At 39.1% G+C, this 26,109-nt stretch overlaps 2 protein-coding genes across 2 annotated transcripts in view; one reads left to right on the top strand and one right to left on the bottom strand.

Moving 5' to 3' along the window:
• cenpp (centromere protein P) overlaps positions 1-26,109 on the top strand; it is a 115,911-nt gene that overhangs the window by 38,394 nt on the left and 51,408 nt on the right. The window contains exon 6 of the mRNA XM_052018907.1: positions 1,565-1,661. Coding sequence (XP_051874867.1) covers positions 1,565-1,661 — 97 coding nt within the window. The remainder of the gene's footprint in view (positions 1-1,564; positions 1,662-26,109) is intronic.
• On the bottom strand, positions 2,538-16,792 carry ogna (osteoglycin, paralog a). Its single transcript, XM_052018906.1, has 6 exons — positions 16,545-16,792; positions 10,723-10,837; positions 9,391-9,549; positions 6,499-6,701; positions 4,426-4,521; positions 2,538-3,420 (listed from the first exon to the last, which is right to left on the bottom strand). Exons 1-6 carry the CDS (start codon positions 16,713-16,715, stop codon positions 3,235-3,237), a joined length of 930 nt encoding a protein of 309 aa, XP_051874866.1. The 5' UTR covers positions 16,716-16,792; the 3' UTR covers positions 2,538-3,234.

The following is a 26,109-nucleotide window of genomic DNA, read 5'->3' as shown; positions in this document are numbered from 1 at the left end:
TTTTAGAAAACTACCCATTTAAGTCACAGATTCCCAGGGATCCCTTACTGATCTATCCATTGTGGTTCTGAATATTGGATGGTATCTTTATTACAGCTGTCCAGGTGGCATCTCGCAGCGAAGTGTTGGGAGTGAGAACACAATGTCAAAGAGCACAGGAACAGGCCTTTTGGCCCACCACGTCTGTGCTGACCATGGTGCGAGTTTAAACTAATGTCTCTAAATGCTTGCATGTGGTCTGTATTCCTCCAACCCTAGCCTGTTCACATTCCAATGCAAATGCCTCAAGTGTTGCTACTGTATCTGTTTCCACCTCTTCCCCTGGCAGTATGTTCTCCTTCAATGCCACTCATTTTCACCAGATAGAAGATGTAGCTATTGGCACTTGCATGGGCCCAAGCTACATCTAATCTGTATTTTTGTGTGATTTGTGGAAGAGTATTCTTTTTTCCTTTCATTTGTATAATCTGGCCTGCTAATGTATAACATTACACAAGTTATACAACATTAGCAACACAATACACAGACAAAGGAACTTGATCTGATTTTAAACTGCTATTTGTTATATTATTTCACCCTTGCAGAGAAATTCCCTTTGTTCCACCCATTTCTCTCCCCAATCTTCTCTGCTACCTAGTTGTTGTGAAACAGATTAGAGGTCTCAGAAGGCAAGGCCTCTGAACACGGTCTGGAGAGGAATGATTTATTTACAGCAGACAGACGTGGGAAAATGGTATCAGGGATAACACACACGCGCACAGTTTATAGCGAGCATGGGAAAATTGCAACAGGGGTAAAATACACACACACACACACACACCCCAAACTAGGTACAGACAATCAAGGAAAAACAATACGATACCTGCCACACCTTGACTCAGTGCAGGCATGGTTCTATGCTACCAGGGACACTAACTAAAATGCTCCCAACCCCTTTAACAGTGCATGCCTCACTAACGATTTCTCCAGCGCCGTTCCACGGTCCTCAGCCTGGGGTGAAGCAGAGTGGTCCCTCAGGGCAGGCAAAAGAGAGAGCTGAGCACATGTGGCACTTGTGCTGGAGGGCTTGGGGGCCCAGCCCAGGTAATTTACAAAGGCCAATGGCTCGGTGCTGGCAAGGACTAATCGATCATAAAGGCCAATGGCCCAAGGCCAAGTACAAAGGTGCTTAAAGGGACCAATGGTCAGGTGTGCACTGATGGGTGGGACAGAGCCAAACCTTGATTGGCAGTGGTGTGTCTTTTGACTTGGTAATGGGCAGTGCTGTCACGTGACAGCCATGACCCTCCACAATACACTAGTCTAACTTGTCTTTCTTTTTCAGTTCGGAGAAAGGTTCCCAGACCTGAAATGTTCACTGTTTCTCTTTCCACAGCTGCTGTCTGACCTGCTGAGTTTTTCCAGCATTTTCTGTTTTGATTTCCAAATTTCAGCATTTGCAGTTTTTTTTATTTTCATTGGCAATAACTTGTTTGGGTGGGCAATGAATTTTAGCATAGTGTTATGTTGAGATTTGGATTGAAACAATTTAGATTATTTTTAAATGCAACTATGTTTTTTGTAGAACTGAAGAAAAGAAGAGCCTCCTACTGTTTTTCAGAACTATCTCAATCTTTGCAAAATGGTATGAATATCGCCAAGTTACTTTCAGACATTTCAAGGTAGGACAAAACAATTTAAGAACCAGTTGTAAAATTCCTTAATAGAAAAATTCTAGCATTTTAAAAATATTTTGTGTTTTGAACTTGAAAATTTGCGTCAGAAGTACAAAACAGGATCTAGCAAAGTGACCAGTGAATGTATAGAAATTGAACTGAGTTATGCTGATAATGGGCAGCTGTCCCATGCTTGGACACAAGTCCCATAGGTATGCAGATGTTTTCTAAGCTTGGAACTTGCTGAGTGACCGATGCCACCACATCGCTTCTCTATTGCTGGAATCTAATGCTTTAATAAGAATATAGGAAATAGAAGGAGGCCTATGTGTTGTGAATAACTTGCTTTGCCTTGCTGCTCAACTTGTGGCTACTGAGCCAGTAAGACTAGTCCTTTGCATCCATCCCAAGTAAATGTGGGAGAGTTCTAGCACAAAACAGCCCATGATTCTTCTGACAACTTCCCCACTTACAGGCCATACAAGCCACTGCTGTTTCCTCCCCTTCCCCCTCCAAATTCCACTGGCAATGGTGCACAGACTGAATTTAAAAGTATGTGTAACGTTCTCTTCCTATTAATGCATGCATTCTGTTAGATGATTCCTGGCCCTTAGACTTCATAGATTCCAGCAACTTATTGTAATACCTTGAAGACAAAGAACTTGCAAGCAGACACGTGTGTAGATGTGGACAAAGTTCTTGCACATGCTCCATGTACATAAATATTTGCCATAATTGTACTTCAAATCTTTCTTAATCCTCTCAGTGTAGTTCCATTACTTTCTGAATGTATGGAATCAGGTATCTGCATGAAGGTTCATCCAAAGGGCATTGAGATTTTTTTCACCATTCTACATTGAATAGACATATTCGTGCTGAATTAAAATTATTTATTGTAGGTTTTCTCAGGCATACAATGTCCAAGTTGTAGTTCCTATGTATTATATAATATTTATGATTTAGAAGGTTATGGTGATATAAATCATAGAGTGTAAGTTTATTGGAAAGGAGATAAATTAAGTGATTTGTTCTAATGGCTATAATTACAGTTTAATAGGATTCTGTTTTTGAAACTGTATGACTTGTTTTATTTAAAATATATGTACAAAACTGTTTCTGTAGATTCTCTTTTTTTGAATAAATAGAATCATGTAGAGAAAGTTCATGTTTGTAAGTGGTGTGCAGCTGCATTATTGTGAAATGGTTACACGAAGAACTATGTTGAGTTCACATTACCTTGATAGAATTAAATGTCGTTCAATAGAATATTGTATTTCAGAAATTAAAAGTCAAACAGTAATATGTGTAACTTTGTAATCGAATGTAAATAGAGTTTAAAAACTTGCAGTTGCATTATTTTTGCAGTAAATCAATTATGAGTTTTCCAGTGGCATGAAATAAAACTTGGGTATTAAATTCTATTTAGGAAAAGCAGTGTCTTGTTAAATATAAGGGTGTTGGTATGATGTGAGTATAATACTATAGAGTTCACGGGTACAATGCTCTAACCATGAATTTACCCTGGTATTCTCCCATAACCTTTAAGTAGTTTCTGATTAAGGGTTAACATTTTTCAGGATTAATGTATTCTCCCAAAATATGGCCTCCCAATAGGCAGCCTATGCAAGCAGATGTAGCTGTTAGGGTATTCTGCCAAATTGATAGGATTTTCTTCAAGTCGTATCTCAGCCAGCTGATTACGGATATAACTGGCATCCATGGGCTTGCAAAATGTACTATCCGTAATGGAAGATATATTGTTATGCTGAAAGATAAAAAAAAATTGGTTACAGGAAATGTTAAATTTCTGTTTTCAGTTAATTTAAAACTTTTGTGATCCTTGAGAAATATTGAATTGAAATCCAGATAGATGAATGGATGACCATTTGCTTTCAGTCTTCCATCTATCTTGTAAATGGTCATATTTTCTTGTAGACTTTGACAGCCGACACTTCTCCTTGAATATGTTTTCATTTAATTCAGAATCTCTCAAGTTTTAATAATTGCAGACACCTAACAGCAAGGTTGATTATTCATTACATATCAACTTTTTGTGCATTAGTGATGGTCCATTAATTGACTAAAGAGTCACTGTTCTTTGGATTAAATGCCTGTCCAAACACCATAGCATATTCCACATTGAGATTTGAACAACTACTGTTCTGCTATAATTAGTAGAAAATTTCATTTTAGAAAGGAGTGCTGACTATGTGTATCCTTCTACAAATGTCCTCTCATTTGATGAATCCAATTTGTGCACAATAAGTGTTATTTGCCACTGACTATAAGAGGCCTTATGGAAATTCAAGATACATGGAGACTTGTGGCTGTGTAGAAACTCTGTATGCTGTCCATAAAAAAAAAAGTAAAAGTCTTGTTAATAAACTTGTTTATAGTTGTGCAATCCATAAGATTAGAATGTAATATTATTAGCTGCAGTGAAAGTAAACCTACATGGACAGTGCAATGGTTATTTACTAGAGTGATTATTATTTATATTGTCAAATTATATTGATCAATTTTACATTTTGCACACGAGTACAGCCTCTCTGTTCAAAAGATGTCTCTGTCAGAAAATGAGAAGTGAAAAATTGCTTTAGGAAGCAAATTATGTTGGGGGAAATGTATAAGAGCATGTTGCTGGAGTATTAAAGATTTTCTACTTTCTATTTCTTTCTTTCATAATTGCACAATATAAATAAATATTCATAGGGTAGAAGCAGGGATGATAAGACTTTGTTTCAATTTAAACACATGTTATATATCTAACCTGTAAATGAAGTATGCGGATGCTCTGAGGTAAGTTAGCAGGTACTTTGTCCAGTTGATTGTATCCTAGGTAAAGATATTGCAGTCTGGCCAAGTTCTGCAAACAAAAAAGTATTGTTGGATTTGTCAGTTCCAAGTTTGAAAGCTGTGAAATGAAATTCTTTTTTTGTACTCAATGTAGTGCAGAATTTTCCACTAAATTGTGCAATCTTGGAAACTGTTCAGATTGATTCCTGGGATGGCGGAACTGAGGGATTGGGGCAATTACTTGTATTTTCTTGAACTTAGAAGAATGAGAGGAGACCTCATTGAAACTTCTAGGATCCTGATGGGACTAGACAGATTAGCTTCAGGGAAGATTTTCCTGCTGGTAACTAAGTCTAGAACCAGGGGTACAGTCTAAAGATGCAGGGTAGGCCATTTAGGACTGGGTAAGAAATTTCTCTTCATCTCTGAGAGGTGAACCTCACCAATTAAATACTGCAGGAGATATTTGAGGCCAAATCATTAAATATATTCAAGAAGGACTTGGCTATGGTATTAGTGGCTAAAGAGATCAAGGAACATGGAGCAAAAGCAAGAACAGGGTACATAATTTGGATGAGGAGTTATGATCATGACAATGTTCCACATGGGAAAACTGATCCAAAACTGGCTTGGTAATAAGGGACAAAGTGATTGTGGAGGGTTGTTTTTGTAGCGTACCACAGGGATCAGTGCTCGGACACTTAAAAGTTTATTATATACGTCAATGATTTGGATATGAATGTAAGCGGTATGATTACTAATGCTGCAGATGACACAGAAATTGGTGATGTTGTTTAAGGAGAGGGTGAGAGTCACAGACTGCAGGGTGATATTGATATAAGATGGGCAGAGAGCAATGGCAGATAGAATTTAATCCTGACAAGTGTGAGATGATATACTTTGCAATGAGTTAAAAAGGGTAGGATGTACATAGTGAATGGGAGAGCCCTCAGCAGTATTGAGGAACAGTGGGACCTTGTACAAGTTTAATGTCCCTGAAGAAGGCAGCATAGGTAGATATGATGCATCCGAGATGCTTTCCTTCATTGGCCAGGGCATAGAATATAGGAGCATGGAGGTCATAATACAATTTAATAAAACATTTGTTAGGCCTTTTTCTGATGATTACAGGACTGTGAGGTTGAATAGTATTCTGCATCAGAATATATAAGGGCCACTCTTGCTAGGAAGTTTCTTTGAAATTTCAAAAATAGGCCTTGATAATATCATGCACAAATGCATGAAGTTAGTTTCATTTTTTTCCTGCTTTTTATAAACCGACTCGGGGCTGGTAGTTAGTGCAACTTTTCTCACTCTGAAGGCTATTTGCTCATTTGGAAGAGTAGCTTCCAAGGCTGATTTTATCTGGTTGAAAAGATATCTTAAATTGTGGATAATGGTACTTTTAGGTTGTATCTTTTGGGATCATTTTGTGACTTTCTGGTTTACAGAATTGCTGTGATTTTGGGGTGTTGTTGGACAAAGGGTTATTTCAATGTCAAGTAAGTTACTAGAATGAAGTTTTTTTGGAAGTGCAGAACTGGCACACGTGTTGTTGGATAATGTTGCCATGCAGCAGCATGTAAACAAGAAATAAAAATGGGTCACGGGTAATGTGGGCACAAGAATAAAAGGCACTGCTAATGATTCTTTGGTGCAGTTAAATAAGAATAGAACAAGCCCCGTGTACTTCCATCCATCTGGAGAATAGAGCGACTTTGGTAAATGATGCTGTGGATGGTTATGTCAAAGGACGCAAATAGATTGAGGAAGAAGAAAGATATCTTTGTCACATTCACCTTGAATTTTATTAGTGACTTTGAACTGCACTATTCAATATGTGACAAAGATGGAATTATATCACGATGCTTACAGACATTCAAGTGGTTTGTTTTAAATGACAGTTTGACTTGGAAAGAGCTTTTCTGTCTGTGCTTGTTAGCTGAGTAAGGTATATAATCAACAAGTACGGCAACAGGGAAGCAACCCCAAAGGGAACTTAAAATGAGGAGCCCTGATATTCAAAAGTGTATCCTTAAAAGATTACCTTAAAAGCATTGCGTTTTATTCCATTGCTTTTGATGCGGTTGTATTGTGCATTCAATGTTACAAGTTTTGGTGGTAAAGCAGGCAGGCGAATCAGTTTGTTTTCGGAAAGTGTCAAATGTTCCAATAGTGGAAGTTGTGCAAAGGCCTTATCTTCTATTTCAGTAATTTCGTTTCCAGACAGGTCAATCGTTCTCAGAGTTGCTTTGTTTAACATTTAAAAAAAAGATAGAAAAATGACTTGTGCATAAGTTTTACTATTTATTTGTTTAGAATAATTTCCCCAAAAATAAGGTTCTTGCATACGCAATGCATATTGTCTAATTCCCTTCAACAAACTATTAATGTTGTCCTTCTAGCATACAGCGTGTACGTATGCATGCACGCACGCACACAAGCACGTGCTCACACACACAGGCCCATGTGCACATGAGCACCACCACATGCTCTCTGCACTCACCAACATGCACACATGGACACACACACCAAGAGTGAGAGATCTCACTGGCCCTCCACTTGGTTTTGGAGCGCCTAGACAACAGCAAAACATGTGTCACGCTGCTCTTTATCGATTATTGTTTGGCATTCAAAACCACCATCCCTTTCGTATGAATCAACAAGCTTCAAAACCTGAGCCTCTGTACCTCCCTCTGGAACTGGATCCTTGACTTCCACATCGGGCGACCACAGTCAGTGCAGATTGGTAATAACATCTCCTCCTCGCTGACAATCAACAGAGGCTCACCTCAAGGATGAGTGCTTAGCCCACTGCCCTACTCTCTATACGCCTGACTGTGTGGCTAGGCACAGCTCAAATGCTATCTATAAATTTGCCGATGACACCACTGTTGTTGGCAGAATCTCAGATGGCGATGAGGGGTCAGCGGTGGAAAGGGTGAGCAGCTTCAAGTTCCTGGGCATCAACATCTCAGAGGATCTATCTTGTGCCCAACACATACATGCAATCATGGAGAAAGCACGCCAGCGGCTCGACTTCATTAGGAATTTGAGGAAATTTGGGATGTCACCAAAGATTCTTGCAAATTTCTACAGATGTGCAGTGGAGAGCATTCTGACTGGTTGCATCACTGCCTGGTATGGAAGCTCCAATGTGCAGGATTGAAAGAGGCTGCAGAGGGTTGTAGACTCAGCCAGTTCCATCATGGGCAGCACCTCTCCCACCATTGAGGACATCTTCAAGAGGCAGGTGCCTCAAAAAAGTGGCATCCATCGTTAAGAACCCTCACCATTCAGGACATACCCTCTTCACGTTACTACCATCGGAGAGGAGGTACAGGAGCCTGAAGACCCACACTCACTGCTTCAGGAACAGCTTCTTCACCTCCACCCTCAGATTTCTGAATGGTCCATGAACCTATGAACACTACCTCATTATTCCTCTTTTACACTATTTATTTATTTTTGTAGCTTTTAGTAATTTTTATGTCTTGCACTGTACTGCTGCTGTAAAATAACAAATTTTACGACATCTGTCAGTGATAATTATTCTGATTCTGAGAGGGGTGTATTCCTCCAGCAGTAGCTGCTTACCTTCGGTACTCAATAATGCCAGACACAGCTTTCTGAATAATAATTGTGTGGTGTCATACTTAGTCATCAGGTTATTTTCCCATATCTGTTAGCACAAATCTATATTCCCTCACCACCTTATATACAGGCAAATGATTTTGGAAAGATGACGTGAAGCAGGCTTTTCACTTTGAAGTTCTAACCATCTAATTACAATAGGGAATTCTTTAGTTGCTATTTAATCCATTGAAGTTAAGAGCTCTCACAGGGAGGTATTACTAATGATGCTTGTTGTAGGTACAATATAGGTCAGATACTTTTTTCAGTAATTTTTTTTGCCACACATTGACATGAATTCTTGATTCTAGATTTGTCCTTTGGCCAAAAGATGCTTTAAAATTGAACGTTTAGTTATAAACCATAGATTAAAAAATGTTATTTGGGTACCAGTGTACATAGCAACATTTTTAACATGCATTGGAACTTTGTTGTATTTGAAGAAGATTTGAGGAATATTTTGTTCTTTACGCAGCATCTTCTTCAAGAGCTTTATCCAGATTAGATCCACTTGGAAACAGCTACCGGTTAAAGTGAATAATTAGTACTGGCAACCTTTGTAACTTCCTTTCAATAGCTTATAATATCTCTTAAACTGTGCATAACTGCATTTTGAATCCTTTCAACCATATTCTACTGGCTAGCCACTTATTGTTTGAATCAACTTTGGCAATAGGTGTGAAAAGTTGTACCACAGTTCTAACAGAAATCTTTCATAGTGTCATCATCAGACAAGTGACTGAACAACCTTGACCTAGTATTCCTTCAAGAATAATGTTTCAACTACTCTTATATGGATTTTGGGCCTGGAACATGATTGCTGAATTTTTGTTTTAAAAATCCTATCGTGTATTCTGTATGTTTTTTTCTGAAGCACTATACCAAAAGCTTTATGGAAATCAATGGGGAAAATATAATTGGATTTATCCTGGGTCTTGCATTGTTCCAACATTTCAAAGTCGCAATCTTACCCACAAATTCCTCAGGAGAGCAAAATTAGTTACTTTTAATTTTGAGTTCCTCCACAACATCCAGTGTATGTGCTACTGGAATCCAAAGAATTTTGTATTATCAGTGACATTCCTCAGTGCTTTTTAGTCTGATATAATATCTTCTTTATATTTTGAAAGATCAATGATTTATATTAAAAGTAGTAAACATTGAGAAAATATTTTTACACAAATAAATAATTTTGTTTTTCTTGTCCATTAGCATTGTCAAATTCTGTGTATAGTTACATTTATTTATCTCCTAGGGTTGTGTTATCTTTATTATGCTTTTAGAACAAAAATCAAAATGTACTCACGGAAATCGGCAAAATCTTTTACAGTGACCTTTTTAATATAGTTGAACCGTGCATAAAGGTATGATGTTTCCTTTGGCAAAATTGGAATTTCTTCAGTTTCAGTCTCATCACAGTATACAGAACCAGTTAGGCAGACACACAGAAGGCAGGTTGGCATGTCTGAAATAGATTTTTTTAAAGAATGTCTTCAATGGCTCCAATGCAATATCTATTAATAGCCTCTTTGACACCTTATCTACGAAGTCTATGTCTGCTTCCAGATTCTCTGAGAATTTGTCTGCTATTAGCTACTTTAACTTGATCCACAACCTATTTGACAGAATTGTGGAGAATCAAACAATAGAAGGGTAGTTAGTCCAGAAACCAACCCATATTTGGAATTTGTGTACTTTTAAATTACAGTATCAGTATTTTTAAAAAATGCAGAAAACTATTTTTTTAATCATCAATGCACCAAAAAGAAATCATGCTTTACAAAAGATTATGGTTGTGGAATTATATATTGGTTTCAGTTTGAGTTGAGTTACAATTCTAAAAATGTGGAATAATGTGCATTTTTGCGGTTTCTCTGTGATTCCTGTGACATTTTGAATTATACTAATCCAATTTAGCATCTAGATGGGATATACAGTGGTATAGAGTTTCTTAATTTCAAATTGTTAGCATTGCTGATTCAGAATCAGCAAAACAAACTTATTGGTCAGTGTAGTTCTGTAGCTGCTCACTTAAATTGAAACAATAGCCATGATATTACACCTGAGTGGTTTATTGTTGGTGATGATTATCTGAGCATTATGTTGGTCCATTGTGTTGGCCCGGTTGTCGTCATTTAAAATTAAATATGTTGCAGCTTCCATTCATTTCACCTTGAGCAATGGGGGTTTAATTATTTATCAGTAAACAATCTGGACAACATTTAATGGTATTTTAAAACACTAAGGCGCACAGTTTGGATATTTATTGAGCCATGTATTGGAATTTGTTTCTTATTGAAGAAAAAGATGCAATTGCAAATGTAATTTTGGCTTGACCAACAATTATAAATGTTTGTTTTACATTCATTCAGATATTATTAAAGAATATAATTAGTATTGTTTGCCGGATATATCCTTTCAAAATTCTAAAGCCAGCACATTTTACTGGGTCATTATTCATTGAATGGAACATAAGGAAGTGTATCTTAAGTTCATCATTTGCCACCGCAATTAATTGGAAGTTTTAAAGGCTCATCTAGTTTTTCCCCCATTGGATTGTGGAGGAAGCAGTAATAATCTAATATTTAAATGCAAAAGGTATTCAAATAATTAGAAGAGAAAATAAGTTGATCCTCACCAGCAGGTGAATTATCTGATTCCGGCTCCATTGTTGGGGACCTGATAAAACGTGAAACTTCCACTTCATGGTTTGTGTCAGTATCATCATGCTTTGAGGTGGTAACTTCTTTTAACTTTCAACAACAAAAAAAATAGTTTTTATTCAAGTATGTGGTTGGATTTTTCCCGTATTACATCTACACCAACAACGAATTATGTAATTATGTGCAGCTTACACCCAAAGCACCAAGAAAAGTTTATGACAGTGAAATTGGGTACACTCAGCATTTGGTTGGTGTTTCTGCAAAGCACTGTCACTGAGGGTAGAGACGTCACTGTATATTATTACATGTATGAGTCCTTGTTTTACCGATTTGCATTGTTAGGCACTCATTCTGCATCATTAGCTCCTTCATTCTTATTTTCTTTCCATTTATATAGTTGATAATGTAATATTCTTCTATATGATATCAAAAGATTTTTTAAAAAAAACATTATCTTAGTTAAAGTAATGTAACAGCTTTAACACTCATTCAGTGTGGCTTAAATTATGCCTTAAGTTATCTCTGAATTCTCCGTTTGTATATATGTGTGTTCTCTTGCTCACGGTGTACGGTATAGGTAACAAAAAAAATTACCCAGTGTTTTCTATTAATTTTAGTTAATTTGCATTATCATTTTGGCAATGAGCAACATAACAGTGAAGATAAGTTGCTACACTTTAACTGAAGAATAGCCTCAACAGGTTACTATTATTTGCAGAGTTTGAAGAGGGTTTTTTTCTATGATGCTATAAATTCTTCGGGAAATTTTGAGACAGATGCTGAACTCTGAATACTGGCAGCCTCACATACTACCTTCTCTACCTTTCTGAATAAGTAGAGTTTCTTTAGGATTAAGTTTGCTCCAAGACATTCTCAGAAATCAGAGGTTACAAACTCCATGACAAACTCAGTTATCCAGTTCTTTATTCTGGCAGATTCTTTGACGTCCGGAATGCTTTTATTTTCAAGCCAGTGAAGCTTATTCATGGGCTTTGGAGGGCACACTGAACAGTACAACTATAATTCTTGCCACTCATCTTTAAATAGTCTGTGAGAGATACACAAACATAAAGCATTGCTTAAGTTTTGTAGACTAATGGGTGTTGAACATGATTCAGTAGTGTTGATAAGGAAAAAATAATTGATCTGGTGGGGGTGCCAGGAATGATTTCAATATTAGAGTTGTTCCATTTAGAAAACACCTTTTCACAGAGAGGGTAGCAGAAATTTGGAATTCATTTCCTCTCAAAAGCTGTGGATATAGGATCGAGTAGAGCTTTCAAGAATGATATTGATAGATTTTGATTTGTTTGGATATTAAAGATCGGATCAACCTTGATCCAATTGAACAGAGGAGCAGTCTGGAGAGGGCTGAATGACCACCTTTAGTTTCAGTAATTTTGATGGCTTTGGTTAAGCAGATAGCAGAAAGATCAGCCACAGTCTTTTCTGATAAGCTGAGAATGGTCAGGTGATTAGGCCCCAGCAGTCTTTTGCACACATGGAATCCATAATCTTTACTCTTGCTAACTTCTATACTGACAGCACCCAGCTCTCCCTGATAGAGAATTTTTTTTGATTCCTCCATTGCTTTGCAACATCTCAATAGCAATTTATTCCAACTAAGTATTAATCTTGCAGCAAACTTGCCAATTAGTTAATTGTTCTCTCCAAACACTTTTTCAGATTTTACTTGACTTTTAACAAGTGACCTGAATGAGCAAGGTTTTCTACTCAGAATCATCCCTTTCACTTATTCCCACCCACTTTGTATTGTCCACCTCCATGCCAACTTTAGTCAATCACCGCAGAAACCTTTAGTTTCTGTTATGTGTATATTTCAAATGCCACATTTATCCTCCCTTTGTCAACATGTACTGAGTATCCATCTATATTCAGGCACGGTAGTGTAGCGGTTAGCGTAATGCTTTACAGCGCCAGCGACCCAGATTCAAATCTGGTCGCTGTCTGTAAGGAGTTTTTACATTCTCCCTGTGTCTGCATGGGTTTCCTCCGGGTGCTCCCGGTTTCCTCCCACATTCCAAAGACGTACGGGTTAGGAAGTTGTGGGCATGCTATGTTGGCGCCGGAAGCGTGGCGACATTTGCGGGCTGCCCCCAGAACACTACGCAAAAAGATGTATTTCACTGTGTTTCAATGTACATGTGACTAATAAAGATATCTTAATCTTTATCTGATATTCCTGATGCAGAGTTTCAACCTGAAACTTCAATACTTCCTCCTCCCCCCAACAGATGCCGTTTGACCTGCTGAGTTCCTCCAGCAGATTGTTTGTTGATCCATCTGTATTCAACTAAATGACTAAACCTTCTGCCTTTTTCTTCTACTCATTACCTACCTCCACTCCCTGTCTTCTCCATTTAATGTTGAACTTTTATTCAAGGCCTTTATCACGTCAGAGTTTGATTTATACCCCCTTTCATTTTGGGACTCCCTTCAGTGATCCTATTGCTTTACCACTCCCTTTGTTTAAAATGCTACTAAAATTCTCATCTTTGGCCATTTATTTTGTTCTCATTGATCAATATTTTCAATTACCATTTTGATTTGTCCATATTTATTTCCAGTCACAATGGTTAGGATGCTTGGAAAATCTGTATGGAAGTTTGCACATAGATGTCAGTAATCTTTTTTGTCGATCAGCAACAAAGGGATGGCACAGGCCACTGACTTCACAGAAACTTGTCACAAAGACTAAGAGGTTCAATGTGTGAGTTTCCCTTTTACTGATATGATTTACAATCAAGAACAGGCAGTAGTAGATCTTTGGCACCCAATCACAAGTATGTCATCAAGCTGGATATGCGGCCAGTCAGATTGAAGAATTCTCACAGACAGGAAACCACGTTTTAAATAGTTTGTGGAAAGTGAAATGAAGATTGAGACATACTCATGGTTTTAAGGTAGAAAATAAAAATATCATTAACATTTTTTTTAAAAAATGCTTTTTAAAAATCTGTAGAATTTGTGTTCTAAAATGCTGATAACCACATTTCTCAAATTAGTTTTTCCAGGCCAGAGGGAATGTTTAATGATAATTACAATCAAATGCACAATTGGAAAATTCATTCAACAGGGCCTTATTTTTTTTAATGTTCTCCAGACTAATAACAGTACATACAAAATTGAAGTTCATGCCAGATCACTAATTCTGGGTTAATTGGATCTGTGAAGACTGTAACAGCAGAGCATCACTGACCAAATTCTAGATTTTTGCAGTTAACTATGTATAATCAGGAATCCAGGAATAATGCTATTAATACAGAAAATGATTAGAAAGTGAAAATTCCTGCCACATGGAAAAGCTGAAGTGAATAGTATTGGTGCATTTAAGGGGAAGCTCAATAACTGCATGAAGGAGAATGGAATAGGAAACATGTTGATGGGCTTAGCTGAAAGTGGAGGAGGCCCACGTGAAGCATATATACAGGTGTGGTTCAGTTTGATAAATTATGTTTAGGTCTTTGTTAGTAGCCAATTTGCAAAAAAAAAAACACTGCCAAATTGTTTTTATTTTTGTTCACTGTTAATTCTCTGTGCTAATGTAAATGTCAAATATGTAGGATTTACATTTCTATTAGTCTTGCTTTAAGAATGACATGCATGGCTTTCAAATTGCTTATGTTTGTGGGAATGCTCAGGCCAGTGGTATGAAGGCTTTGAAAATGGCTGGAAGAATAAAATTAGAGGCACAAATGGGGGGGAAAAAAAAGGTATTTGTAACATGTAAAAGGAAATGAAGATTTTGCATAAGAAACAACTAAATTAAAGCCTTAACTAGACTATAATTGATAAAGGACAAAATTGAGCTGACTGCTGGCAGTTCTGTGGGGAACTGCCACTGATAGGCTAGCCTCAAATTTCCATGCTCGCTGTCTTCAAACGTGGAAGTTCAAGTTGAGCTGGAGTCAGGTGCCAGCTGGACTTCGCCTTGGACTCACCACTAAGCATGGCAGACGAACACTGATGTGCTCAGGAGAGGGGACAAATGTACTTCGCATTCTGACTCTGTGAGGAAAGGTAAATGCAGTTAAATGAGGATTTAAAAAAAAATTTGTCAGTTCTTTAAAGTGACTTAGTTTAAACCTTAAATTTTAATGATTTTAATGTAATTTTTAAAAATTGTTCTATCAAAGATTAAATGACTTAGACAGTGGCAAGCTGTTGAAGACTATATAAGTATTAAGGGAGGTGGGGCCTCAGCAGTAAATCACCCAAAGACTTTTTGTCTCAGTCTATTCTGACTCATGAGGGACCTCACAGATGCAGGGCATCAGCTCATTTGGCTCCAGCATCTCAAATAAGTAAGTTTGGGTGGCAGACATCATGGGCAGCAAGTCCAGGTAGTGGGCCAGGTCCAGCACAATCTGGCCCATTGTTACTAATTTCTGTGGTTGTGCTTTTTGGGGTCGGAAGGTTGCTGGGTCTCTTCAGTGGATTTTTTTTAATATATAGTTGAAAATTCTCAATTCTGTGGAATACCAATAAAAACCAAGAAACATCAGTGAACTGTAAAGTTCAACATATCATTCTGAGACTGAAGACCAGGGAGTAACAAACAATATAGATATCATTAGCTTTTTGACTTGGTTGCAGAATTAGATAGTGTGAAATGAGAACAGTCTTAAGTGAATTTCCATCATATTCAAGTGGCCATGAATTCAATCTGTCTCTTTTTTGTGAAAAAGATCACTGGACCAACCACGTGTACTTACTTTCCCTCATTGGGCATTATTGTCTGGAAGGTCATTGATCTTGATGAAGATCATTACTGATCAGCTATCTGTCCCAGAAAAGTTTGTCTGTAATAAGTACTTTCTGGAGCTTGATTATTTTATTTTTCGTTCAGCACACGATATTCCACACTACCACTTCACCTGCAGACTGGCTGCATCTGGTCAGACTGAATTCTGTCATTTGCAGTGAAGATTGTTAAATAACACATTAAGGTGAATGCCAAATTTTCAGATTTCATTTTAACCATTTTTCCAAACCATAGTTAAAAATTTACATTTATGCTAATTTTGTATGAATAATCTATCTAAACTTGCATTCTGGTAGTTTGCTCTGTGCTCAGTTATAATACATCAGTTGTAGATTGATGCAATTTAGATTTGAGCAGCAGTAAAAAAAAAATAATTCTCACTCATTTAGCCCAGAAAAATTTCTCCCCTCGTGTTTCTTCACTCTTTTGAGCAATGCCTGTATTATGATTCTAATAGCTTATATGTATTAGAAGTAACTTCTGTACGTATTGTTTGCAAGATGCTTGACAATCACTGTGAACAATGCATTAAGTACTGGAATGAGCTGATGTGGAACTAATCCTATATCCATAAGGACTTGGTAATAATTAATCTCTGTTAATAGTAACTGACTTTCAGATTGGTCACATCAAAACTTGTTTGCCAATTTAATTTGTAAATGTATAATACTGTACTGTTGTATAACTTTCAAGTGTCCCCCTAGTGTGACTTTTATTCAAAACTCACTCTTGCTTAAGTGCAGCTGCTTACTTCATAACATTAAACAATTTTAAAGCAATAGTTTAATAATTTTGCCACACAAACTTATGTTGCTACTCTTGAACATCAGTGATCATATGACTAAATAATTATTCCAGTCTGTTTAGTTAACTACTACAAGAACATTCATTTGATGGTGCTGCTGTAGCTATTATTTCTGATCCATATGACTTATACATTGTAAATGTGAGTTTCTTGACAGAATCAAAGAGTATATAAATCCTGTAGCTGCCTAAATATTAAAGTCTTACCTGTACTTGTTTTATGTCTTGTGGTTCATCTTCATATTCATAATCAAGTTCTGCACCAAGAGAATCCACATCCAAATAATGCACATGAAATTGATCTTCCTTATTAGCTGGTGCTGTGAATACTAATTGTACAAATGTAATCACAAAAAGTAAAGGACACATGGCATTCATTTTGGACCAAAGACCAAGAAAAATAAGTTCTGAGAAAAATTGAAAAGCTGAAATACTGGACAGAACAGTCCCTTGCTGTCGAGACGTAGAATCTGTCAAATCAGTATTTAAAGCTTTCACCAGCTGGTGCCAGAAGTTTTAGAAAAACGAGACTGCGTGGTGTTTCTTAACCCCCTGAACTCCATTCTTAGTTACAGTTGGAATAGCAGTCATGGTTCACGCAGCCAGTCAGTAAATTCTTAACAGAACAATAAAAAGCTCATTACATCGGTGCTAAACATTTTTGCAAACAGTTCAGTCACATTAGGGATCTTGTGTTTTAAATTAACATTTTTATAGTGCTTTTTAAGATGGTACATATGAATTGAATATATTTTGCTTACTTGTACAACGTAGGGGCTGATTTTAACTTTTGAACAGCCATCTGGCAAAGAACACAATGGCAAAGAAGTGCAAATGATTGTAAGGCCCTGACCATATTCAAATTTGGAAGGCAGGCTGGAAGACAAACAAGCACCCCAATTCGTGGCAGGTCTAGCCAAAGACAGGTTTGCTGCATTTTTGTAGGGCTGAGGGGGCACTCTTGTCTTCCATATTCCTTCCCTCCACCCAGCCCTTTGCCAAAATCTCCATTAAGATCCTTTTATTAATTTATTTGGCAATTTCCTGATTGGAATCTATCAACTTGGAAAAGAGTATGCATGTTGTTTGTTCCTTCCATACATAATTAAAAATGACCACTTTTGTTCTATTCTATTGGAATTTAAATTTGTCTGGAAAAGAGAATGTCCACTTGTTTCAGGGAAATGATTTAGGCACTTTGTGGTAAGTCTTTGTAAATGACACAGTGGGATAATTGTCAGGGTTAATAGAATGGTAATGCTGCCAATCTTTTCAAAGCCCTTGTGTTTTACCTATTAATGCCAGTTTTCCCAGACAAAATTTGGCCCTGTTGATTTTTCCAATAGTCATTCCTCAGTTTACAAAAGAGTTGCATTCCTGGAAAACATTTTGGAAGTGCAAATTCACAAATTGAAAAGGTGAAGCAAACTGTATGATGGATATTTTGGTTGTGTATTGTTATGGGTGAAGAGTGACATGTTATTTCTTGAAATAAAAATAGATCCTTAAGTTGAGGACACTAATCCTTAAGAATCAATTGTATCACAGAGAAAATTTGGAATACCTGCATCTAACTACATAAAATAGTTTAGATTAAATACATTGTCTCAACTATGGCCTAGAAATATTTCCACTGCAATTTTTTTTTGGTGTTAAACAGTTGTACATTGTCCTAACAGTTACGAAAGGTGCATAAACTCTGTGAACTTCAATTGCAAAATTCAATGTACAGTACATGCTGTTCATCTTCTCTGTGTATTGCTGTGGTGGAACTGACATCATTGACGTATGCCGTTCCCCGTTGACGTATTACGAGTTTTCACATTGTCAGCATGTAGTCCAGCAGATGCAATCTATTACAAAAACTCTCTTCCGGCATGGGAAGATTCCTCCTGAATGAATAGATATTGCAATGATGGGAAGGAGTTGTAGAGTGCTCCCAGGAGTTTCAGAGGCATCTGAGCAGGCTAGTGAAAGTGTGTCTGAAGGAAACATTTTCTTTGTGTAATGGGGCCACAGAAACCCTCCAGAGCTACAGACAGACATTCTTGACAGGAGTTTGCATGAAGGTCTCTGTGAAGACATGAGCATATTCTATAAATGCCTGCACTTTAGGGAAATCTGTTATGCCGTCTTCTATGGACTACAAAAAAAGTAGATGGTTTCTTCTCTTTGAGTGCGGAGTTTGAGTGTTTCCATAATGCAGCAGGGAGCAGCAAACTGAGATGTGGAGAGATCAACAGCAACAGTTTGGTGTGATTCTGAAGGAAGGAAATTGAGAATATCCAGAGGGAAAGCAGTTAAGGTAAACGTAGGAGGTCACAAATCTCAGTGGGGACAAAAGCCACTGTTTCAGTGTTAGATTTTTAAGCAGCATGGTTTCAGGACAAAGTAAAATTTGCTTCTGTGAGAAAATAAAAGTTGTCATTTCTCAGAATGGTGAAGTTGCAAATCTCACTAGAGGCAAATATTGCATGTTGTGCAACTGTTTGGAGGAGTCTTGTGCCAGAAAAGGAGTCTGTCCACCTAGCAGAATGTCCTATGTATAGTCATGTGTACTCTGTGTACTATGACACCCTGAACTGTGCACATAATCACTCTGCTCCTGGTTCAGCCAATTTTCAACAGTACCAGGCTATTTCGAACAGCACAGGAACAGGCTCTTTGGCCCACAATGTTGTGCCAAATCAATTACATTAGTTTAGTTGGGCATTTTATTACAAATCCCTTCTGCCTACACAACATCCATATCCTACCATTTCCCTCACATGCATGTGCCTATCTAAGAGCTTGAATGTCCCTATCGTATTTTCCTCCACCACCACCCCAGGCAGCACATTCCAGGCACCCACCACTCTCTGTGTTTTTTAAAAAAAAAGAAATTGCCCCATACATCTCCTTTGAACTTACCCCCTATCACTTTAAATGCATGCCTCTGGTATTAGACATTTCAACCCTGGGGAAAAGATACTGGCTGTATATCTATGCCTCTCATAAATCTCTGTCAGAGCACCCCTCAGCCTCCGCTGCTCCAGAGAGAACAACCCAAGTTTGTCTAACTTATCCTCCTAGCACATGCCCTCAAATCCAGGCAGCATCTTGGTCAACCTCTTCTGCACCCACTGCAAAGCTTCAAAAATGGGGTGACCAGAACTGAATGCAATCCTCCAGATGCGGCCGATCTAAAGTTTTATAAAGCTGCAGCATAACTTCCTGACTCTTGAATTCATTGCCTCGACTAATGAAGGCAAGCATGCCATATGCCTTCTTTACTGCCCTACCAACCTGTGTAGACACTTTGAGGGAGCTATGAACCTGGACCCCAAGATCCCTCTGCTCAACAACACTGTTAAGGGTCTTGCCATTAACAGTGTACTGTCTCTTTACATTTGATCTCCCAAGGTGCAACACTTCACATTTGGCCAGATTGAACTCCATCTGCCATTTCTCCACCCATGTCTGCAACTGATCTATATCCTGCTGTATCCTTTGCCAGTCTTCTATGCTATCCACAACACCACCAGTCTTCGTATCATCTGCAAACTTATTAACCCACCCACCTACATTTTCATCCAGGTCATTTGTATACATCACAAACAGCAGAGGTCCCAGTATGGATCCCTGAGGAGTACCATTAGTCACAGACCTCCAACAGACCTTCAGCTAGAATAAGACCCATCAACCACTATCCTCTGTCTTCTACGGCAAGCCAGTTCTGAATCCAATTGGCCAATTCACTATGGATCCCATGCACCTTAATCTTCTGGGTGAACCTCCCATCAGGGATCTTATCAAACACCTTACTAAAATCCATGAGGACAACATCCACAGCTCTACCTTCAATCACCCTTGTCACCTCGTTAAAAAAACTCAATCAAGTTAGTAAGGCTTGACTTGCCCTGCACAAAGTCATGCTGACTGTCCCTAATTACGCTGTGCTTTTCCAAATGCTCATAAATCCTATCCCTAAGAATCCTCTCCAGTAATTTCACTACCACTGATGTGAGACTCACCAGTCTATAGTTACCAGGGTTATCCAGGTTTCCCTTCTGAATAATGGAACAACATTAGTTACTCGCCAGTCCTCCAGGACCTCGCCTGTGGCTAGAGAGGACAGGAAGATTTTGGTCAAGGCCCCAGCAATCTTATCTCTTGCCTCTCTCAATAACCTGGAGTATATCCCATCAGGACCTGGGGACTTATTCACCTTGATTCTCTTTAAGAGACCCAACACTACCTCCTCCTTTATCTCGAAATGCCATAGCATATTAACATGCTCCACACTGATCTCCCTATCCTCCATGTCCTTCTCCTTGGTAAATACTGATGCAAAGTACTCATTAAGGACTTCACCCACATCTTCCGCTTTCAAGAGTATGTTCCCTCCTTTTTCCTTGAGTAGTCCTACCCTCTCCCTAGTTATCCTCTTGGTGTATGTGTAGAATGCCTTGGTACTCTCTTTAATCCTACTTGCCAAGGACTTTTCATGGCCCCTCCTGGCTTTCCTAATTCCCTTCTTGAGTTCCTTTCTGGCTTCTTTATAATCCTCAAGTGCTCTGTTTGATCCTAGCTTCCTAAGCTTTACATACTTTTCCTTTCTCTTCTTGACTAAGTTCACAACTTTTCTTGACATGCAAGGTTCTCTTACCTTGCCATCCTTGTCCTTCCTACTGGAAGATACCTATCCCATATTCTGTGCAGTTGGTCTTTAAACACCCTCCACATTGTCAGATGTGGACATGCCCAAAAACAGCTGTTTCCCAATTAATTCTTCCTAGTTCTTGCCTAATGCTCTCGTAATTTGCCCAGCTCCAATTTAATACTCTTCTGCAAGGTCCATACTTATCCTTATCTATAGTTATCTTAAAATTTAAAGAGTTGTGGTCACTGTTCCCTAACTGTTCTCCCACTGAAAGGTCCATCACCTGGCCCAGGCTCATTACCCAACACCAGGTCCAGTCCAGCCCTTCCTCTCGTTGGACTATCTACAGATTGATTTAAGAAACCCTCCTGGATGCACCTAACAAATTCTGCCCCGTCCTAAACCTATTACACTAGGGAGGTCCCAGTTTATGTTAGGGAAGTTTGAAGTTCCCCACGACAACACCCTATTAGTTTTACACCTTTCCCTAATCTGCCTGCATACCATATGTGTTCCTCAATGTCCCGGTGGCTATTGGGGACTCTGTGGTATAATCCTATCAGAGTGATTGCACCTTTCTTATTTTTGAATTCTATCCATATAAACTCAGTGGATGAGCCCTCCATTATGTCCCCTCTGAGTGCAGCTGTGATAGTGTCCCTGATTGGTAGTGCAACCACCGCCCCCCCCCCCCCCCCCCTTACCACCCTCTCTATCTTTTCTAAAACGTCAAAACCCTGGAACATTAAGCACTCATTCCTGTCCCTCTCTCAACCACATGGCCACATCATAGTTCCATGTACTGATCCATACTCTGACTTCATCTCCCTTACCCATAGTACTCCTTGCATTCAAATACACACACTTCAAACTGTCCGTCCCATCATGTCTATTACTTTGCTCCTGCCTGTTTTTACTGGCCCCGACACCTACCTTCCTCTCAATCCCTCCACTTTTTGACCCAGTGCTCTGGTTCCCATCCCCCTGCCAAACTAAGTTTAAACCCTCCTGAGTAGCATGAATAAACTTCCCAGCCAGGATATTCGTTCCCCTCCAGTTGAGGTACAACCCGTCTCCTCCTTGTACAGGTCACCCCTGCCCCAGAAATGGTTCCAAATATCCTAGAACCTGAAACCCTGCCCCCTGCACCAGTTCCTCAGCAACTCATTCATCTGTTCTATCATCCTATTCCTGCCCTGACTAGCATGTGACACCTGGAGTAATCCAGAGATTACTACCTTGGAGGTCCTGCTCTTCAGCCTCTTTCCTAACTTCCTACACTCACTGTGCAGGACCTCTTTCCCCTTTCTACCCATGTCATTGGTGCCAACGTGCACCACGACCTCTGGCTGCTCACCCTCCTCCTTGAGAATATTCTGCCGCGGCTCTGAGACATCCTCAACCCTAGCACCTAGGAGGCAACACACCATCCTGGTGTCTCTTTTGCGGCCACAGAATCTCCTGTCTGTCCCCCTAACTATTGCTCTGCCTGACTTTACCCTACCCTGCTGAGCCACAGAGCCGGCAACAGTGCCACTGACCTGGCTGCTGCTGCTGTGCCTTGATAGGTCATCTTCCCCCACCCCCAGTACTAGCAGTAATCAAAAGGGTATACTTGTGGCTGAGGGGTCTGGCCACAGGGGAACCCTGTGCTGACTGCTTACTCCTTCTGAAGCCTGTACCCTAGGTGTGACCACCTTGGTAAAAGCCTCATCTATGAGGTTTTCAGCTTCCCAGATAGTCCCGAGTACATCCAACTCCAGCTCCATTTCCTTGACCTGGTTAGTCAGGAGATGCAGCTGGGTGCACATCCTGCAGATGTAGTCATCAAGGAGACTGTGAGGTTCCCTGACATACCAGAATTTCAGAATTGTTCAAATGAATTTCTAACACTGTTCATCCAGTTATGAACCATCTTGATCATTTTTCTTGGTTAAAATCTGATTTATGTCAGTCAAACTTTTAAGAATGTGAGGAAATTCGTGTTCTTAACTTAAACATTTTGTATGTGTTAATGATCCGTTCACAAAGTCCATGAATGAATTTTGTTTTTACTAAATTTAAAATGACAAAATCTGAAGGTCCATTATAGTAAATATTTTCCATATTATATCACATCTTTTCAAGACTACTTTGTGCTAAAATATGACTAAATACTTTAAAGAAATTATAAACCCTTGCATTTCTTTCTGACAGCTATAACTCATTCCAAAATAATTTAAAGAACTTTATGGGTTTAATGGAGTAAGAGTTAACCATTAAGTTCAACACGCAATAAATTTTCCTCTTATTTTGATCAATGATTCTGACCTCTGGGTTTTCTGTTTTATAAATTAAGTTGAGGGAGTAGAAAAGTATGTATTCATACATAATGTAAAAAACATATGTACTAAAATATTGAAGTATTTATGCAAATGTGAATGTGATGTACTGCTCTGAATTGAGGTGTTGCGGTATTTTTGTTGTCTTGCTGGTTTTCATCATTGTAATTAGAACAAAACATGGCTAAATTTGTAATGGACTTTTGTCCCCTCCCCCCACCCCCACCACCACCCCCCCACCACCCCCCACCCCAAACCCTGATTTTATAATTTTGGCAAACTAACTGCATTATCAACCCCATTGGGCTCTAGTGTATGCCATCTACAGAATGCACTGCAGTAATCCAGCTATTTTGTTAGCACTTCCTAAATCCATGACCTCTAACACTATAGAAGGGCAAACAGTAGGCACCATGGGAACACCACAACCTGCAGCTTTCCCTACAAATCACATACCATCCTCACTTGGAAATACTCAGAAATACCCTTCCTGAGCTAATCCCATTTGCTTGCATTTTGGCTTGTATCCCTCTAAACCTTTCCTCTCCATGAACCTGTCCAAATGTCTTTTAAACATTGTAATTGTATCCTCCTCTACCACTTCCTCTGGCAGCTCGTTCCATAAAGCTGCTGCCATCTGTGTGAAAAACATAACCCTCAAGTCCCATGTAAATCTTTCCCCTCTTGCCTTTAACTTTTGTGTTCTAGCTGTGTGGCAACCAGAACTACACACAATATTCCATGTACAGTCTCACCAACGTCCTATGCAATTGTAACATGAGGATCCTATTCTTGTACTCAAGCATGCCATATGTCTTCTTCACCACCTGTTCTACCCATGTTGCCACTTTCAGGGAACTATGTACTTGTACCCCTTGGTCTCTGTTCTGCAACACCCCCCCGGGCCTTGTCATTCACTGTGTATGTCCTGCCCTAGTCCAACTTAAATAACAAAAAGAATTCAAGTTGGATTGTGTACATTTGGACACAGAGAAAAGAAAAATAAGTGTATCAACACTGGCATAGTAGAGTATTTATTCATTTAACACTGGCCTTAAACATCTAGTTGTCATGGTTTAAAAGCTTTTTTTTTGTTCAAAACTACTGTCACCTTTGACACTTTAGTGGAACTCTGACAGAGAGCAACATTATTGGAGTGTCATAGTTCAGATAGCATCAGATACCACTGGTTCTCCACTCTGCTTTGGAGCACCTAGACAACCGCAAAACATACATCAGGCTACTGTTCATCGATTACAGCTCGGCGTTCAACACCATCTTTCCCTCATTACTAATAACCAAGCTTCAAAACCTTGGCCTCTGGACCTCCCTCTGCAACTGGATCCTCGACTTCCTTATCGGGAGACCATAGTCAATGCGGATCTCCTCCTCACTGACTGTCAACATGGGCACACCTCAAGGATGCGTGCTGAGCCCATTGCTCTACTCGCTCTAAACTCATGACTGTGTGGCTAAACACAGCTCAAACTCCATCTATAAATTCGCCGATGACGTCACTGTTGTTTGTAGAATCTCATTGCGATGAGCAGGCTTACAGCAGTGAGATAGATTGGCCGGTTGAGTTGGTTTTGCAACAACAACCTCACACTGAATGTCAGCAAGACCATGGAACTGATTGTTTACTTCAGGAAAGGGATGTCAGGAGAACACACACCAGTCCTCATTGAGGGGTCAGTAGTGGAAAAGGTGAGCAGCTTCAAGTTCCTGGGCATCAATATCTCAGAGGATCTATCCTGGGTCCAACACTTTGAAACAATCATGAAGAAAGCATTCCAGCAGCTCTACTTCGTTAGGAGTTTGAGGAGATTTGGTACGTCACCAAAGACTTACAAATGTCTATAGATGTACAGTGGAGGGCATTCTAACTGGTTGTATCACCTCCTGGTATGGATGCTTCAATGTGCAGGATCACAAGAGGCTGCAGAGGGTTATAGACTCAGCCAGCTCCATCACGGGCACAACGCTCCCCACCATTGAGGACATCTTCAAGAGGCGGTGCCTCAAGAAGGCAGCATCCATCATTAAGGACCTTCACCATCTGGGACATGCCCTCTTCTCGTTACAGGAGCACCTAGGAGGTACAGGAGCCTGAAGACCCAAACTCAATGATTCAGGAACAGCTTCTTCCCTTCTGCCATTAGATTTCTGAACCATCCAGGAACCCATGAACACGACGTCATTATTTTTTGCACTATTTATTTATATTTGTAATTTTAGATTTTTATATTTTTGCACTGTACTGCTGCCGCAAAACAACAAATTTCACATCATATGTCAGCGATAATAAATCTGATTCTGGTAGCATATTATGTTAAAACACTATTTCCATAATTAGGTGGATGAAAAAGAAGTCACTTTTCTTTGAAGTGTATCATTTCTCCTGATGTTTTGGCCAACTTGTATTCATTAGCCAACATCCTATATGGGACCTTCCGATGTGCAATCCGATGTGTTACCTTGCAAACTGACAAAAATAGTGGTTATATTTCCAAAAATAACACATTGTCCCTGAAACACATTGAGATTTTCTAAGGGCCTGATTGGTTGTGCGTAAATGCAAATTAATTGTCAATAGTCCTGACAGATGATCAGTTACGTTACTGTAGAATAGGGCATGGACCTAGAAGTAAGTGAAAGTGTGCTGCTCTAATGAAAAGTACCCAAAAACTGAAGTTGTTGGAAACTTATCTCACCAGAGTAAATAAATTCCACTGACATTTACGATAAACCCACTGACTCCCACAGCTACCTGGATGACACCTCTTCCCATCCTGCCTCTTGTAAGGGT

This window comes from Pristis pectinata, chromosome 6 (genome assembly GCF_009764475.1).
Source record: "Pristis pectinata isolate sPriPec2 chromosome 6, sPriPec2.1.pri, whole genome shotgun sequence".
Taxonomy (NCBI): Eukaryota; Metazoa; Chordata; class Chondrichthyes; order Rhinopristiformes; family Pristidae; genus Pristis; species Pristis pectinata.
Note: the sequence above shows the minus strand (reverse complement) of the source record. Positions and strands in the feature narration are given on the sequence as shown.